Source organism: Argentina anserina, chromosome 5, assembly GCF_933775445.1.
Source record: "Argentina anserina chromosome 5, drPotAnse1.1, whole genome shotgun sequence".
NCBI classification, from domain to species: Eukaryota; Viridiplantae; Streptophyta; class Magnoliopsida; order Rosales; family Rosaceae; genus Argentina; species Argentina anserina.
In genome coordinates, this window is record NC_065876.1 from 9,090,546 (window position 1) to 9,109,297 (window position 18,752).

Consider the following 18,752-nt stretch of genomic DNA (forward strand, 5'->3'; position numbering starts at 1 on the left):
GCATCCTATTCCGCGAGCGGTGTTCTGCACTTTGCTTGCTGAACCTTGAACCTTTTCAGGAACTCCACTGCCGACTCCATTGGTTGTTGATACATGGAAGTCAGAGATGACAAATCCATTTCAGGCTCAACACTTCCAAAAGTCGTTTTAAACATCGTCTCGAGCATGGACCAATCTGAAATGGACCTTGGTACCAACTTGGAGAACCAAGACAGCGCCGGTCCTGACAACGATGAACCAAAAGCCCTCATCTTGAAGACTGGATCAGATGCATATGGCCCACAATCACTATAGAAACGCGATATATGCTCAGCAGCATTCTTGGAACCCTCTCTTGAGAAAGTCTGGAACTTGATTGGACGATAACCCGAAGGCCAAGGACATGTTCACACCCACTCCGAGAATGGACTTGTATACGATATGTTCGCGGCAGCATGACCATGAATGGTCCTCACACTTTCCTGGATCATCTTCTGAACCTGCTCCTTGGTAAGGCTCTGACCTTCTTCTACTTCATGCTCAGACTCTTCTCGATGTTCTTCTCTCCGCTCGCGACGGAACTGATGCTAGCGCTCTTGTCTTCCGCTTGGTTGAAAAAGTGCCAATGCTTTTTGTAAAGCTTCAACCTCGGGAGTGTTCGACCGTCTGGAACCTCCACGCGTGAAGTTTCCCTTCTTAGCCTTCACCTTCTTCCTCCTTGCAAGTTTGACAAGCTCAACATCTGACTTGTCAACCTCATCACCTCTAGCTTCGTCTTCTTCAGCGCCATTGCTGCTACCGGCTATATCTTTCTTGCTGGACCTAGCATTTTTGGTGGCATTAGGCTTGTCATGGTTATGGCTCTCGTAAAGCCCGGTGACAGTCCGTTGGATTCCCAACGCCTCTTCAATTTGCTTGAATCGCTCATCCTGGCCCGCGAACTCTAAGTGAGCATTCTTCGCGTGCTCATTAGCACCCAGAACCAACTTCTTCATCCTGACGTTGGTCTCAGCCAGACGCAGACCCTGTGTCGACTGTAGTTGTGATACATTATCCAACGTTCTCTCAACTGCAGTCATTCGATTGCCGAAGGACTCCTCCAACGACTTGACTACCGTTGTCAACTCTTTGAATGTCTTCCGGTGTCGCCATCGCTCCAAACTTCAGTAATGCCTCAACCGCAGTTAAACCTCTGCAAGCCGCTGTGTTATGAGGAACACACTGCGAATGCTCTGGTTTCGAGCAAGAGGAATATACTCGCGAGTAAGGATTCCAGCTTGCTATCTTTGACACTGTCCCACTGGGCGTGCCAAATGTTCGAGCTGGGAAAATGGATCCTCCTCAGAGAACAATCAGCAAGCCCCCGTGCCGAACCCTAGATGGTTCGACCCTTCGTTCTCTGTTGTTGTTGGCGTGCCAGTACCTTTGAGTTAGGTACAACTGTTGCTTTGTTTGACAATGATCGCGCTCACGTACTGTCTTCTTCTCAAACGATTGCTCTGCAGTTACTGATAAACCGCTGAAGTTCGAATGACCTATACACAACCGGAGTTGCTAGGTACCTTTCACTGCACCTCAAGTAGATGACCGATCTTACTTTTGACCGCTTGGGAAAAAGCAGAGCTTATACCGTGTCGTTAATAGCATGACTCTCTTGCGAATGGGATTTGTTGACTAGTGCAGACTTTTGTGTTTGCTAGAAGCTAGGCTAGCGACTCGATGGACTTGACTCGAATTGCTGAAGTTAACCGGACTTGTTGCTACTTGTAGCGCGAGGCGTGCATCTGGGTAGCTCCGCTCCGATGGGAGACTTGGTTGCCGAAGCGAATCAGACTTTTACTCCGTGGGGAGATTTTGACTATACGGTTGCGCGATAGTTTGTTTGACGTTGTGTGTGTTATTATGTGCATTCAACCTCCTTATATAGAGAACACAACTTGTTCTTTCTTGCGAATCAAGTCTTGAGAACCTCCTAGTTGATTTAGATTCACCTTCCTTAATCAACTCCGATTCTATACAGCGATAGTCCCCTAAATCTATTCCAATACAGTAGGTAATCTCGCTTTGTGATCTACTTTCCTCAAATAACCAGTCCACGAGTCTAAATAGTCTAGACAATACCGGAGTATTATTTTAGACCCAAAAAATAGTGAGTTAGAACTAAGAAAAGGGGAAAGAAGCACCTTAAACCCAAAGGGGCATGGTCGCAACTTTCGGGCTTAAACCCCAAAAAACCAATAATGGGGACCTACTAAGCTGCGACGGGACCATCACTCTCTCGCTTTAAACAAAAGTAAATCCAAGTCAATCTCTCCTTCTCTCTTCAAAGCTTGGATTCAGGAAGCAAATCAAACAAGACCCGGATTTATCTGAGTCACATCCCACACGATTAAACCCCCCACTACCACTTTGAAACTTGTAACACTCACTCACTCACTAACTACGCCTACTGCTTCCATCTCCAATTCTCCATTTCTCTGTTGCTTTCATCAGAGAGAAAGAAACAAGGGGAACACCAACCTGATTCTTTCTCAATTTCCAAAACAGAGACTTGGGTTCTTCTGGGTTTATCTTGAACCTTGCAAAGACTCGTGTTTTTTCAAGTTTTGGTGCTTTTGGCTGTAATGGCCACTACTCAGAGGGGCTCTTTCAAGATGGAGAGGCCTCTTTCTCTCCATTCCAACCCCAAGCCTTCTGTAAAGTCCAAGTCTTTGCTTCCTCCTCGCCGGAACAGCATCGGCTCTATTGGTGGTGGAGCTGCTGGAGCTGCCTCTAAGGATAATACTGGAGGTGAGTTTTTAATTCCGGGTTCCATGCATTCTGTGGCTTTTGGGTTTGAAATGTTTGGAGGAATGTTTGTGTGTGTGGAGAAATGAGAGTTAATCATGACTTATTAGAATTAAGTGGCGTCTTTGATCAATACAAGGGAAGAATGTTGTATTCTTCTGGGGATGGAAAGCTATTTCATCTTTTGGGTTCCAAATTCCAATGCAGTTAAAGTCTAGGGAGAATTTCTCTGCTGTAAATAGTGAGTTGGGAACTTTGGATACATAGAAATTGTTGGTTTACAAGTTGAATTGATATGGAGTCTTTAAAACAGGTATCATGTAGAAACATGCCTGTGAAATAGTGTTTTTTTTTTACATGAATATGGTTCCCAGTTCTTGCCTTCTTTGTGTGGAAGACTCCAGTCTCTTTTCTATGAACTAATGTTCTATTTAGGATTCGCATTATCACCCATTATGTTTAATCTACAATAATATCAACTAGATTTGAATGCTAGATTATAGTTTAATCTTTGTTGGTGAAAGTAATTGTGCTTTTCTACCATAGGTTGTCATGGTGATTAATCGTCTTCATGTTTCACTCACATCTTTCGTTACTTTTCCCTAACTGCATATTTGTTAATGGATTCACTGGTTTCTGAGCAATCCTTCACGTTCTGCATTCCTTTTCCTATCCTAATTTGAGGTTTTGAAGGGTTAAATTTATAGCTGTTCATTTGACTTTGCTGTTCTTGGGTCTAGTTCCTGGGAGAGTTCGAGTAGCAGTAAGATTGCGGCCGCATAACACTGATGAAATGATCGCAGATGCTGATTTTGCTGATATTGTAGAATTACAGCCAGAGGTGTGTGCTAATACTTGATATACTGATAGCTAATTATCTTTCTATTTTGATTCTTTCAGCATTTTGATCTTGTTGTCTTCTGTTTCAGCTTAAAAGGTTAAAACTTCGGAGAAACAATTGGGACCTGGATACTTATGAGTTCGACGAAGTGCTCACAGAGTTTGCATCACAAAAGCGTGTTTATGAAGTAGTGGCAAAGCCTGTTGTGGAGGTGCATATACCTAGAGCTACAGTTTCCAGCTTTATAATTCTAAGTTATCTGTTAAAAGTTGATAATTGTGGTTCCTTAATTGAAGTAAAAATGTTCCTACAAAATTGGCATAGCAACTCTTTTCCCAGGTTTCAAATATTTTTGGCCTTTTGTTCTACGTTTTACTCATAGTTTGCATCTTCATCCTAACTATGTATGTTAGTTTAAATTTAATTGCATCTGCACTATACCCTATACCCTAGCTGGTAAAATTACGTTCCAAAATTTGTCATGGCTAGTTACGGTTTCCGTGTTGGTGTCTTCTCTGCCAGGGATTAAGACAATTGTAATCTTTGAATCCAGTACATGAGGCCATTGGCTAGGAATATTGAGTTAGGATAGTGCATTGGAGCTATAATTCCTTAAATCGAAATTTGCTCGGATTTCAGCCAACACTTTCTTTCTATAAAAACCTCTATCCATTCCTTTTATATGAATTATATTTTATTCATCTTTTGTATTCATATGGGAAATTATTTTATATACTTCTATATTTTATGGGATTGAAGTATATAATCATTCATCTTTTGTATTCGTATGGGTAAATATTTTTGTATTCTTCTATATTTTGTGGGATTTCCTTCAAGTGACATGTCATGTAATTTCCTTCGCCAGAGTGTTCTGGAAGGTTATAATGGGACAGTCATGGCATATGGCCAGACTGGTACAGGAAAGACATATACGCTTGGACGACTTGGAGAGGAGGATACTGCTGTTCGTGGAATAATGGTTCGTGCCATGGAGGACATTTTAGCAGATGTATCTCTGGACTCTGATTCTTTGTCAGTCTCCTACCTTCAGGTTGTTGTACTCTCAGTCTGGTATACTTAATAGCATTATTGGTGTACCATGAGTTTTATTCTACCTTTTTCACTGATAAAACTAATGATTACGATGTCATTATAATTCTGGTTCTTTACAAGTCAGCTTTACATGGAAACAATACATGATCTACTTGATCCTGCAAATGATAGCATTTCTATAGTGGAAGACCCCAAAACCGGTGATGTCTCACTACCAGGGGCAAGCCTAGTTGAAATCAGGGACCAGAAGAGTTTCGTGGAACTACTAAGATTAGGGGAAGCTCACCGCTTTGCTACTAATACAAAACTGAATACTGAATCATCTCGTAGCCATGCTATTCTGATGGTCAGTAATTGTATTTTCTCTTTTTATGAGACTTATTTGATGAAAAGTGAATGGTTGGCAAAGATCTTCTAAGCTGATAATATTTAAGCATTACTAGACATGTTTTCTGATGATATTTAAAGTAAGATTTGAAATTTTACAGGTACACGTAAAAAAGTCTGTAAAAGGAAGAGATTCTGCTCTTTCTAACCAAAATGTTAACAACTCCCACAATTTTAAAAGTCAGAAGCCTCCTGTTGTTCGAAAGAGCAAGTTAGTTGTGGTAGATCTTGCTGGTTCAGAGCGTATTGACAAATCAGGTGGGTCGACTATATTGAGATTATTTCCTATTGTTCTTTTGCTATTTCCTGTTATGGCAACCTATTGGAGGAAAATAAATATCTCCGGATTCCTGAATTCATTATTGAGAAAATTGAAACATTTAGGTGGAGGTTTCATTTGGTCACTTTGTTGATCTTTCTTGTATGCCAGGAAGTGAAGGACATACACTAGAGGAAGCCAAAGCCATCAATCTCTCTTTAAGTGCACTGGGAAAGTGCATCAATGCATTGGCAGAGAACAGTGTGCATATTCCTGTTCGAGATTCAAAACTTACAAGATTGCTGCGGGATTCATTTGGAGGTAAGTCGGCATGTTCCACCTTCATATTTTAATAGAATATCTCGGTAGATGTTACCTCCATCTTGTGTATACCTTTGAAAGTTTTACATGGCTAGCTTGAATCTATTCTTTGGCCTTCTCAAATAGTTAATGATTCCTGTTTGTTTGCTGCAAATAGATACTGTTGTCTTCCAGGTGGTTTTGATTGATAAAGAAATAGAGAAAAATTCTCTCTACATGGGTTTGATATTTCAACATTTCTAGATGCCTGATACTGGTTATTTTTACAGGCACAGCAAGAACTTCACTGGTTGTTACTATCGGTCCATCTCCACGTCATCGAGGAGAGACGGCTAGTACTATTATGTTTGGACAGCGGGTGGGATTCCGAATCTTTTAATTATACTTTATTTTCGCCTCTCTGGAATAGTTGGTAGTCATTTTGGAAAAATTTCTGCTAACATGAGGTAGCATTAATCTGATAGGCTCTCTTGGGATGCATACCTATTTTTTTCTAAGATTCTTCTGAATAAAAAATTATAATAAAGTCATTACTTTTGCTTATACTCAGGCTATGAAAGTGGAAAATATGTTGAAATTGAAGGAGGAATTTGACTATAAAAGTTTATCAAGAAGACTAGATATACAATTGGACAAACTTAGTGCAGAACATGAAAGAAAGCAGAAAGCATTTGAGGATGAGATTGAAAGAATAGCTACGGAAGCACAAAATCAGATCTCAGAGGTTGAAAAGAACTATGCAGATGCACTTGAGGCAAGTTTCTGTTTCAATCTCTAGAAAGTTGACATTACAGTTATGCAGTTAGAAATTCTATATTACTTATTCAAAATTGTTCCGTAACTTATTGTTTCAGATTAATATATGGCCTTATTTAAATTTTTGAAGCAACAGAAAAAATATATATTTTATCCTGCTTATGTTGAGTGTGTAAATTTGATTATGCTTATTGAACTCCTAGTACTTCTTCCATGTAGAAGGAAAGAGTGAAATATCAGAAAGACTACATGGAATCAATTAAAAAGCTTGAAGAGCAGTTGGTAATGAATCAGCCAAAGCATGACTTTGAAAAAGTCACAAATGGACTCAAGGATGATGGATCTAATGTGACCTCGAGCAAAGAGGTATAACTCTTCACTTCGCTCTTGATAGTGATAGCAGTGCTCACCTTTTTCCTTATGGGAAGTCTTGTCATTGGGATGGCATGGGTATTGTTGGTACTCACCCACATGAGTTTTGATTAGCCCTTCTTTAATTTGTGGCTTTAAACATGTTTCTTGAATTTTTATCTATTGCATGTGGGGTAGTAACAGAAACATCATGCATTTTATCAAGGTCAAAAATTAAACTTTGTGGACAGTTGGTGATTGGTATACCTTCTGTGTCTTATAATGATTGCTTGCTCATTCTCTTCTTTTGTCATTTTAAGCACGAGGTTTTCTTGGTTTCCATGAGGCTTTCATGTTAAGTTCTCCGATCAGTCAAGTACTGGTCCCTTAATTGAAATGATTTTTTCTTTATTGCCCATGCCAGACCTTGTTTTCCGTTACATATCGTGTTGAGGAGTACACCTAACAAGTTTATCATACATAGATTTGCAGGTTGCATATCCAGGAAATCGATGACTTAAGAAGATTGCTCCAGCGAGAGACAAGTCTTAGGAAGGCTGCTGAAGAGGAAACCAGTAATGTTAAGAGTCAACTAACTCAATGGAAAAGGTCAGAGGTGCGTTTTATCACCAGCTTAATGATTCTGATATGTTACCATCGAGCCGATCTTTGAAATCCTGCGGATGTTACATAGAGAAATTCTTTTGATGTGGTAGGCAGCTGGAAATTCAGAGATCTTAAAGCTTCGTAAGATGCTGGAAGATGAGGCACATCAAAAAGAGAAACTTGAAGGAGAAATAGTAACACTTCACAGTCGGTTGTTGCAAATGAGCTTTGATGCTGATGAGGTATGCTATATGTAAAGTTTGTAACTGTTGTTGGGGTAATCTATTTCTGATTGTTGGAAATTCCATGGTTTCTACTGTCCTGAATTGTGCATTATCACGCATATGCTCTTGCAGTCAAGTAGACAACTTGATAGGAGTGGGCCTGGAAAAGTTAGTGGTCTTGACTCCCTCATGACTCAAGTTAGGCATCTACAGCACAAGGATTCGGGAAATGAGGACAAAGCCTCAATAGCAAAAATCTTTGAACAAGGTTGCAGTTGGCTCTTTTTCTCACGTATTTCCAACTTTATGCTGTATTACATAACATTTATCAATTCCTTTTTTCATCTATTTTTCTTGTCTTCAACTAATGGCATTTTATACTGATAGTGGGATTGCAAAAGATTTTGTCATTACTTGAAGCTGAAGACAATGATGTGCGAATTCATGCCGTTAAAGTTGTAGCAAATCTTGCTGCTGAAGGTGTTTTCATTTCTTAATCTTGTTCATCTTCCTTGCCTTACTGCTGCCGCTTGTCTGTGAAGTTCTCAAATATATACCAGTATGTTACTGATATTACCTGTTGCATATTAGTTTTTTAAGAACATCTCTTCATTTGTTTAATCTAGAGAGTAATTGCATAGTTATACTTGAAGTAGCCTCGCATTCAGTTTTAAAGGACCACCCTATAGCACAAGATCTGTGCAAGTGAGAGAAAGAAAATAAAAGGAATTAGCACGACTGATTTCTTAGTATGTTGCAAGAGATGCTGACTAGTGTCTAGTGAACACGCTACAGGTATTTTGGCTCTAAGTATTGATAGATTGGCGTGAGTATAATTTATGCTGATAATCCCAATCGTTTTGGATATAAAAAGATTCAGGTAGCCAGCATCAATTTTCAATAGCTTGGCTATGTAAAATTTAATATGTATGTGCTGTTTCATGGTCCAACTATCACTTTTAGTCCTCAGTAAATGGCAAGTATTGTTATATGAATAAATAGGTAAAGACTGATAAATTATTTTATGTGGTGAGACTGAGTTCATCTGTTATCTATATTTGCTTTAATGCTAACATCCCCATAATTATCAGAAGCAAATCAGGAGAAAATTGTAGAAGCTGGTGGTCTCACATCCTTGTTGATGTTACTCAAAACCTCTGATGATGAAACTATACATAGAGTTGCGGCAGGTGCAATTGCAAATTTAGCAATGAATGGTAAAAATAATGATGCCTATTTCATGATTCTTCATAGATATTGCAAATATTGGCTGTTTTAATTAGTTATTTAATTTGGCTTTGAACTCAGAAACCAACCAGGAGCTAATAATGAATCAAGGGGGAATTAGTTTGTTATCTATGACAGCAGCCAATGGTGAAGATCCGCAAACGCTTCGAATGGTTGCTGGAGCCATTGCTAACCTTTGCGGAAATGGTAAGCTTTCTAGCCATTTTGAGGTTCATTTCTTCAACATTTGTTTACTAGATGACAGCAACTTGCAAGAAGTTCTAAATGAGTTCGAGTAAATCTTATGAAATCTTACTCCTTACAATTAGATGAAAATGAAAATGTAGACTTAAGCAACAGAGTAGTCACAGTACCGGCTGAACCAGAATTAGCTGTTTATCATAATTCTCTTGTGAGCAACTTACTTTGCACTTTTATCTATTGTGGTTCTGATTAATTCTGTGTCTGGGTCACTACCAAAAAACGAACTAATTCTCTATAGAAGATAGAAGAGGGAGAAACGAAGGAGGAAAAACTACAGAGAAGCTGGGATTTCATTTTAAACTTCTATGCTCCAGTCTGAAGTAAATTTACACTCTGGCCTAATTTCAAACAGTCAAACGTAATATGTATCTAAAAAAAAAAAAGAATCAGACATAATAAAGCCTCTACCGCTTCAATTACAAGTATTGTCTTGAATTAAATACTTAAATCTTATTGTCAAATGGTTCGAATCCTTAATCAGCCCAAGCCACAATAATATCCTTAATCACCTCATGTGTTAAACATAGGATCTCCATTCTTCAGCAGGGCATTACTCTATCTATGTTCCACATGAAAAATCATTTATGTTGGTATATTCTGCTGTCACTAACACCAATGAAATTGCATTGTTCAGATAAATTACAGAGCAAGCTAAGGGCTGAAGGTGGGATTAAGGCATTGCTAGGAATGGTCGGATGTGGGCATCCAGATGTTCTTGCACAAGTTGCTCGTGGGATTGCAAATTTTGCAAAATGTGAGTCTAGGGCATCTACACAAGGTAAAATTTTGCAAAATGCGAGTCTAGGGCATCCAGATGTTGTTGTGCGGTTTTCTTCAAGTGTACTGTGCCTATCAAATTGGGGACTTATTAGTTCCATAGAAACGGACAGTCTAATTATCCTTTGGTTTGAGTTAAAAAGATTGTTTATATATAGGGACCAAAAATGGAAAGTCTCTTTTGATTGAGGACGGTGCACTTTCATGGATTGTTCAGAATGCTAATAATGAAGCCTCACCAATCAGGCGGCATATTGAGCTAGCACTGTGCCACTTAGCGCAACATGGTAAACTTTTGTTCCTCTTTCTTGTTTCCCACCTTAAATTCTAGTAATCTGTAGACAGTTTGCTGAAATATAAGACTTCTCTATGTTTCAGAAACAAATGCAAAAGACATGATCAGTGGTGGTGCCTTGTGGGAGCTTGTTCGCATTTCACGCGACTGCTCACGCGAAGACATAAGAACTCTTGCATATCGAACACTAACTTCTAGCCCCACCTTCCAAGGTGAACTGAAGCGGCTGCAGATAGATAACTAAAGAGTTGTGAAATGATGGAACTGATATGAAGGTATGGAAGATTCACAAAAGTATTTGCTTGATCTAATCTCAAGCATGAGATTTGATTCTTGCAGCACCAACAGAACGAATGCTTGCAACTCAGAGTTCTAGTTCCTGAGGTAGTCACCATACTGACGGCGATGCCTTCGTTTAGTACTAATGCTTAGTTGAAGTCTTCACAAAAACCCCTAATTCCTTTTTCATTTGATATCATCAAATTACGTTTTCTCAATCCATCAGTGCTTCAAATTAGTTTGTACATTGATTTGTATAAACAAATAGGAGATTGAACTAACTATTTTGTACCTCGTTGTAAATGAAATGTAATCGTCTTGCTGCTGGTGCTGAAACTATGACAACCTTTGAATGCCATCCTGGAAGTTAGGACTGGTGCACAGGTGCACAAACATGAAGACAAAGGCTTTTTGTATTTAAACAAGTTTTACTTTCCCAATGAATGTAGGAAATTAAAGGTTCCTACTTCCTCGGTCTCAACAGAACCCTGCACGAGAGCCAATGTTATCAAACTCAACTCAAGAAAATGAAAGCCAATGTTAAATAAGTGTAAAGTTTAACTAGAGATATAAGTGTCGCCTCTTTTCTCCCTGCTAGGGTTTCCCCTCGAGCAGGTGGCGGTCGTGACTTCTCCTCGACTTCTGGTCGATGGTGGGTTATCCAGATCGTATTGGCAGCATGGGTAGGCTTTGGTGCGGTTCGACTGCACAAAACCGGCCTCTAGTTTGTGGTTTTGGTTGGGGGTGACGGTGGCGGATTTGTCAGATCTAGTTCATCGGATCTTGGTGGAGGATAGATTTGGGGTTGGAGATCAAAGCTGCTCGGGGGTCATAAGCTCTTGGGTTGGTGGTCGATGCTTTGGTCCTAGGAGCAAAGGTTTGGCGGCGCAAGTTCCTTCACGGAGGAGCTTGACATACGGTAAGTTTCAAGGGCGGCGAAGGATCCTCGCTATGGCGGAGATTTAGGTTCGTGTTGCGGTGGTGGTCAACGATTGAGGTTGGCATCGACGTCTTTAGTGGTGGAAGGAGGAAGGCCACACGAGGCCAGGCTTGGGCTGAGGGTTTGGCTCGGATCTAGGTCTTCTGGATCTGGTCGAGGCCGAGGCCATTGAGCCTGGGTCATGGGTTAGATTTGTGGCAGCATATAGGCCTATCTGAGCTGAGTTTGGTCCTGTGTTTTTGGGCCCAGGTTTGGGTTTGGCGTAGATTAGGTTGTTTATTTTCATTCAGGAAATTTTGATATAATAGTGAATAAACATATGTTATGTACCAACTATGGGTTCTCTAATGACCTCTTGTCTATCCATAACATGATAGCGGAATGGTATGCAATGACTATTCTAACCTAATCTAATTTATAAAATCGGTACGATTTTCTTTAAAAAAAAAAAAATGAAAGCCAATGTCTAAGCGCGCAATGCCGCAATGTTCCATGACTTCCATCCGCAATTACACAAATCATGAAGGATGAAACAAATCAGATGGATTTGAGAACGCAAGTAAAAGATCTACAGATCTACTAACGCATATGTCCAGTTCATTTAGAAATGAATTCTTACCAGACTAAGATTTGTTTTCTTTTCAAGTTTAATGTCTCCAACCAAGCTAGGTGGGCATGGACCCAAATCACCCAATGCACTCAAAATTCTGTAGGAGACTTCCCCTAATTAATTTCATGTTACAACAATACAACCTGATTTCCATGCTACAACCTTATTTTAACCAGTGTTATCCGAATGCTAGCTTCTAACTTTCACTCAAGTAAAAGGCTCTAATTTTTACCTAATAATATGGGTAGCACACGATTTTGGCCATTTTAAACAAAAAAATCTAAAACCTCTAGGGTTTGAACCCTATTGTCGAATTTTATGGTCAAGAACCTTAATTTTTTAGACAACCCTAATTTTCATAAATCTAATGGTAAGGAACAATTTTACCAAATTAGGGCTTGTATAACGTTGAAATTTAAATTGTTTGAGCTTTATTAGACAACACTAATATTAAGGCATAAGCAAGATATCATAATAAACTAAAAGGCGCGGCTATTGTCACCCTACGATCTAATTTATTTACATTCCCAACTCATTTCACCCCACTTTTTTTATTTTAATATTAAAATTGTTTATCTCACCCATCTTGTTTTCCAAACATGTCCTTATATATGAAATCCAAACATGTCTTTATAAATAAATTTAATGTTTGTCTAATATATATGCTAAGAATTCATAAATTAACAACTAAGCTGTGGAAAAAAATTCGTAGATTATCAACTTTGACCAATGAAAAATATATTGACTTTGGTATCTGAATTTTTATTTTTGATGCTCACAAGATATTTACACAATAATGATTATATGATGTAAATGACAAATTGTTGAATTACATATGATTATCGAACAGACTAATTGAATAGATTGTTTTTCGATTAAACAGAGAGAAATATATGCAGTTGGATGAAAATATTAATATTTAATGACAAATTTTAAGTATTTTTTTTGCAGATATATATAATTAATTAATTATGTATTTAAGAAAATCAAAATACTTAATAGTCATTTTGTATTTAGGTAATATAGTTTTTCAATAATTGAAATTCTTATAGGGTGAACAAAACAGGTAGTGGGTGACAATAGACGCACCATAAACTAAAAACCAAAGATTAGTCCCAACAAAAGGAATGGATATAAAAACAAAAAACCAAGAAACCCAGATGCCTCTCTCTATCCCCCAAAATACAACCCATTCCAACCATACATCCCAACGTCGTCGAGGTCTACGTCTGTGTCACCGATAGGAAGAATACCGTTTTCGAGTTGTGTTTCAGGTTGATGGGTCGTCGACCGGATTGAAGAAATAAATTCAATATGAATCCTCAAACCGATATGATATTCACTATCCTCGATTTTTTCCCACAATCTCACGCATGTTCTCAATGAGTACTGACCTAAATTCTTTGAATTGTATGGTTTTCTATAGAGAGATACTAACATAAGAAAGAAGAAGATGGTGAAAGAGACGGTACAAAGATGACAAAGAGATTCCACATGTGAAGACTTCTCTTTGGCCTTAATCTAATCTTCACATGGTTTGATTTGATACTATTGGACCAGTATGAAGACAAGAACCCAGTAACCCTCTCTGCCTCAACTTCCCCAAACCCAACCTCTCCACCCATGCCGCCCAAGTTTGACCCCTCCCAGGTCAGAGCCGCTAGTTCTCTCAAGCTACTCCGAAGTAGATTGAAGAAAAATACCGCCAAGCAGACCGTCATGGTGTGAAAAGTCTCAATGTCATTTCGGGGTTCGAGCTTATGGTACGGTGGTTATGGTGTGCCGATGAAAAGAGATAAAAAAAGGAAAAAAATACTTTGATATTTACCTTAGATTAATTTGATATCGTTGTTATCATGTTTATTTACTATTTTTCGATCATTTCAATTCTTTTTAATAGTGTTAATATTGATGTCAGTGCATTATTTAAGAATATTTTAAATCAACGGCTGAGATCGTATTATAAAAACCGGTTCACTTGCACCTTGGTGCCTGATATAAGTTTCCAGCTTTAAAACTTGGCTTCGTCTGTCGAGCACCGGACCTCCAAGAGCCGAGCAGTTTTTTTAAACGGCGTCTTCTTCCGCCGTTGGCCAACAGTATGTCGCACTCCACCCCTCCTCCCAATCCGACATCGACGAGATTGAAAACCTAATCAACGCCACCGTCCTCCCCGCCAAACCCCCTAGCCCCACCTCACGGTCCTCCATCCCCGTCTCCTCCTCCCCCTTCCTCCAATCCAACCCAACCCTCCATCTGTCCCCTCCCCTCCTCCCCCTTCCTCCAATCCAACCCAACCCTCCTTCTGTCCCCTCCCCTCCCCTCCACCGCCTCCACCACTTTTGGGCTCTTAGAGGTCCGGTGCATTCTAGAATGCTCCTTAAAACTTACAAATCGAAAAGCAAAGCAAGGGTACGTACAAGAAGGAGGAGGAGATCATAGCTAGGGAGAAAGAAAGCTGGGTGCGCCGCCCTACCCTCATTCTGAGAGAGAGAGAGAGAGAGAGGATCCGGCCAAGTCCTGGTTGCTAGTTGTGTGCTTGTGCGCGTTTAATGGAAGAGTGTTGTTGTTGATGTGGTTTGCCTCGGAAAGGAGCTTCTTCAGAGCAATGCACGTGTAAACCACCAGTACCCAAATATATTCATGTCTCCCTATATATCCCAGTATACTTCTGATTAAATCTCTCTCTCTCTCTCTCTCTCTCTCTCTCTCTCTCTCTCTCGAACTAAGACTAAAACTAAAACAAAGAAAAGGAACACACATGGAAACTCTAATAAGCCCATACCTCTCTGCTTCTATGATTCTATCTCTCGCACGTACTTATTAAGAGATAGAAAGAGCTAGAGACTTTCAATTTTTCAAACCCTCCATATCGTTCCAAACCTTGGCCAGCTTATAGACAAAGTAATAATTACTCTTATCAGTATTCACTATTCAGTATATGCATGAATATATAGTTGTAATTATTGTACTATAATATGCTATGCTAGGCATTTATAATAGGCAACCATTAATATCATATGGGACCTCAGAGAATCTCATAAATGTAGGTTACCAGTTAACTAGTAGCTAATTGTGAGAGATAGCTAGAAACTCAAAAGCTAGTAGAAACTAGAAACCAGAAAGAAGAAGACATGATCAACTCAATCCTTAATTTTGATACAAAATAAGTACAAAAAAGTAGAAGAACAAGGGCTTGATCAGCTTTTTCTTATTCATGGATAGGGAAGAAAGGGTTGATGAGATTGTGTCATGATCCTTCTTCTTGGCTACTGTCCTTTTACATAATAATACACACACGAAACGAAACTCTCACCAAGAAAAATAATCCATGAATATACAGTCATCTTCAATCAAAAGTGTAAAACATATAAATGGTACGTACCTAAATCATCGATCGAATGCTAGCTAAACCAAACTCAAAACAAAGAGAAGGAAACACATTAAAAACCTGAAAATGCTCGAACCCAAACTCTGCTAACTCCTACATAGCTACTACCTAGCTACATAGTCTTGTGGCATCTTGGTAAGGTGCAGGTGTGATGAGGATCGAGGAGTAGTACTGAATGTTCATCTTGAACTGGAAAAGGCTTCTTCTTAATTGTCTTGTTTTTCTCCAAGGATATCAATATCGTTAGAATGGAGGGCGACCTGTAGCCCAATACGCCGCTTCAGCCGGCAATTGCATGGAATTTAGGAGATTGGGAGGTAAGCCATGGAAGAGAGGCCCATTTGTATTAGCAGCTTCGGCCAAAAGTTGTTGTTGCTGCTGTTGACCAACTGCGGTTGGAGACCCCATAGTCCCTCCCGGCATTGGCATCGAACCCTCGTCCTCCTCCAGTGGAAGCCGCTCGTAGGCGGCGTTGCTAAATGAGGCAGCCATGATCACCACCGGACCAGAAGCCAAAAGAGTTCCAACAACACTGCCTCCTACAACCTGCCCTTGCCCGCCTGCCAGATAAATAGTCAGACCAGTCGCGGCAGGCGGCGCTGGAGGTGGTAGGAAGGACCCAGCTAGTGACAAGATCTCAAATCGGCCGTGTAAAGTCACTACCGAACCCGGGGATGCCGGTTGCCTGAGGGTCACGTTAGTGACAGTCCCCGTGCCGCTCATAATGCAGACGCCTCTCTGCCTCCTGCGAGCAAAGGTGGCAACACTCTCCACAATATCGCACCCATCGGCGACTTCCATGACATGGGTGCGGAGAGCATTAGCACTATCTCGAGTAATGATGATGGGTGGCTTCGGCTTGTTTTTGGACCCGGCTGGCCTGCCTCTCGGTCTTCTTGTCATTTCTGATCCATCCCCGGATACAGTGATGTTCAGCTCTTTGCTGCCTTCATCTCCATTTCCACTGTCGTTGTTGTTGTTGTTGTCGATATCTCGCTCTCTTTTGGTTCCCTTGTTCAGGCCGCTGCTTCCGGTTTGCTCGTCTTCTGAGTTTTGCTGCTGGTGGTGAAACTGGTGGTGATGCTGCTGCTGCTGTTGCTGGTGATGGAGCTGAAAATCTCTAGTGTGGAAAGGAGGAGGAAGAGAATGGGCGTCCATAATTCTATGCTTTTAATTGATTACTCAAATACAAATAACCTAGCTGTGAGAGAAGTGATCAGAACCCAAGAAACTAAGAATAGAAAATTGAGGGGCGGCACTACTGCAAGCTAGATATATAACTCAACCTATCTCAAAAGGTTATACAGATTTCAAAAGGAAAAGAAAGTGGGGAGGAGCAAAAGGGAATAAAGATTAAAACAAAGAGGATGAGTAACTAGTACTTCTGGTTTCTGGGGCTGTGTCTCTCTTTTTGAGCTTTGCTTTCCTGCTTTCCTGACCTTGGTTACTGCAACTAGCTTCATCAGAAAGATGGCGAGAATGAGCAGATTTCTGGTGTCACCCGCCGGATTGGAGCTGAACTTGCCATGTTTCTTAGCCTCAGTACTCTCAATTAGGTTGGGGAAGCTTTTGTGTGTGTTTGTGGGGGTGTTGTTGAAGGTTTGGGGGAGAAGAAGAAGAAGAAGAATAGATGAGGAGCTAGGAGACAGGTATGGGAGTCGTCTTGGTCAGTTGGGGTATGTAGAGAGAGGGGGTCGGAGTCGGGTTAGGGTTGGATCGATGAGAAATAGAGAGAGAGAGAGAGAGAGAGAGAGAGGTGAGGATGGATATGGATTTGGTTTGGGTGTGACTACTACTGCGTGCTTATGGGCGGTGGAGTGGTCCCCACCTCTTTTCATCTCTCACTTTCAATAAAATGGGTTTGAAATTTTTGAGTTAAAACTTCTCAGATAAAAAAAAAATAGAGAAGCCTAATTTCAGAGTTATTGCCACTATAATCCTTGTCCTCCTAATTAGAAAGTACTCTTTCAATCTATTACAAACTGGTCGTATCAAACAAAAATAATCAATTAGAAATAACTAGGGCGGAGTTAAGGTGGAGCTATATAGTATGTACGTACAATTGCATGTTGTCTATATTTGTATAAATACTTTTATATATACCTTTTCACCTCTACGAATTTGTTTTTGTTGAGCTACGAGTACAGAGCTCAACAACATTGAAATGTTTGTGTCGTCCTTTCTAAAATTAATCAAAACCTTTTAGTTGCAAATTAGTAAACTTACTAATTAACTGAATTGAATTACCAAAATTACAAACCATTAGATGGTAAAGCTTCAACATAAAATTAAAACGGAATATGGAAAAACATTGAAAAGTAGAATACAATTGGCCAACTTCAACTTTAGTTACATACATATTATTACTAGTATCATAAAACCTTATGGAATCAAATATGGAGCTGGCACATAAAAATTGGACTAGATCGACTCTCCTATATATTACATGGCCCACATGCAAATTCTATCTTTATCTCTCAAACGCATAAAAACCTTAATGTTGGGTCTATTGTCCAGTAGCTTTTGTAACATACCACGTGTCCGCACCCCCACTATTTCCGTCTCTATTTTCTTCAACGTTATTTTCATATGTTTAATTACAACTAGTTTCGTATCCGTACGATCTATTGTGTTTTTATGACACGAGTTTGCTTAACTTTGCTCAAGTGTTTGCGTAATTCTATTTACCCTGAATAATTTTGACATAATAGAATTTCTTTAGAAAAAATTATTTTTTATCATCATAACTCTAATTGTTTTTTTGTGAGCCGTAACAAATGGATAAATCTAGAAGTTCACAATTTAGTAAATGTATGGTTGCTCGCTTTATAGTAGTAGAGATGTCGTAAAGAATAAAAAAAAAGTTTACAAAACTAAAATAAAGAGAAAAATAGTTTAGCATTTGGTAGGATTGCTTGGCAAATAATTTGGAAAAAAGGTGCACTAGATTGATATTTAGAATCTTAAAATGTCTCTCTTTTAGTACAAGACGTTAATTTAGAAATTAATTAATACAAAATGTGATTTCATTTGGTCATACGCGATTCATTTCAATTTCTTTGTGTTCAGTGTGTATTTACTTTTACGTTTTTTTTATTTTGAGAATGGTGTTTACGTACTCTTAAACCCTTTGTGTACTTCTAATGATAAATATGTACGTATTCTAAATATCTAATGAAGTATTAGTAACTAAGAAACTTCATAAAGATTTATGATGCGTTTTGAGTTATCCTCAATTTGGTACTTGATGAGTACCTTTCGTGTACCTTTTGGTAAGATCCTAATGATTTTTATTGGCCTGGGTGTATAGTTCCATTTGGCTTAGGGTAATGTTAATTATAACAAAAGTTTACTAAACAATAAAACAATCAAATATAAAGAGTTCTTACATGGATACGTGTTTTC

General features: G+C 39.3%; 2 protein-coding genes across 4 annotated transcripts; one reads left to right on the forward strand and one right to left on the reverse strand.

The window, feature by feature from the left end:
• Positions 1 to 2,451: 2,451 nt before the first annotated feature.
• On the forward strand, positions 2,452 to 10,732 carry LOC126796327 (kinesin-like protein KIN-UA). Of its 2 annotated transcripts, XM_050523125.1 has the most exons (19): positions 2,452 to 2,769; positions 3,507 to 3,607; positions 3,696 to 3,818; positions 4,473 to 4,658; positions 4,785 to 5,006; positions 5,149 to 5,305; positions 5,478 to 5,627; positions 5,897 to 5,985; positions 6,178 to 6,381; positions 6,603 to 6,749; positions 7,219 to 7,350; positions 7,451 to 7,582; positions 7,697 to 7,832; positions 7,952 to 8,044; positions 8,656 to 8,781; positions 8,873 to 8,998; positions 9,690 to 9,833; positions 9,991 to 10,119; positions 10,211 to 10,732. In XM_050523125.1, the coding sequence occupies exons 1-19, from the start codon at positions 2,604 to 2,606 to the stop codon at positions 10,369 to 10,371; spliced, it is 2,724 nt and encodes a 907-aa protein (XP_050379082.1). In that variant the 5' UTR covers positions 2,452 to 2,603; the 3' UTR covers positions 10,372 to 10,732. The 2 variants fall into 2 exon arrangements, with proteins under 2 accessions (XP_050379082.1, XP_050379083.1); XM_050523126.1 differs by lacking the exons at positions 2,452 to 2,769; positions 3,507 to 3,607; positions 3,696 to 3,818 and having other exon boundaries at positions 4,485 to 4,658; positions 4,781 to 5,006.
• A 4,354-nt stretch (positions 10,733 to 15,086) lies between these two features.
• LOC126793370 (AT-hook motif nuclear-localized protein 26) lies at positions 15,087 to 17,065 on the reverse strand. 2 transcript variants are annotated; one of them, XM_050519869.1, is made up of 2 exons: positions 16,730 to 17,065; positions 15,087 to 16,544 (listed from the first exon to the last, which is right to left on the reverse strand). In XM_050519869.1, the coding sequence occupies exon 2, from the start codon at positions 16,503 to 16,505 to the stop codon at positions 15,591 to 15,593; it is 915 nt and encodes a 304-aa protein (XP_050375826.1). In that variant the 5' UTR covers positions 16,506 to 16,544; positions 16,730 to 17,065; the 3' UTR covers positions 15,087 to 15,590. The 2 variants fall into 2 exon arrangements, with proteins under 2 accessions (XP_050375826.1, XP_050375825.1); XM_050519868.1 differs by having other exon boundaries at positions 15,087 to 16,548.
• Between the last annotated feature and the right edge of the window lie 1,687 nt (positions 17,066 to 18,752).

Bases quoted from the DNA above. Each gene is read 5' to 3' on its own strand.
- LOC126793370 (XM_050519869.1), bottom strand. From the start codon at position 16,505: ATGGACGCCCATTCTCTTCCTCCTCCTTTCCACACTAGAGATTTTCAG.
- LOC126796327 (XM_050523125.1), top strand. From the start codon at position 2,604: ATGGCCACTACTCAGAGGGGCTCTTTCAAGATGGAGAGGCCTCTTTCT. The intron at 4,659-4,784 runs GTTGTTGTACTC...TTTACAAGTCAG, and splicing joins TGTCAGTCTCCTACCTTCAG to CTTTACATGGAAACAATACA. The intron at 8,782-8,872 runs GTAAAAATAATG...CTTTGAACTCAG, and splicing joins TGCAAATTTAGCAATGAATG to AAACCAACCAGGAGCTAATA.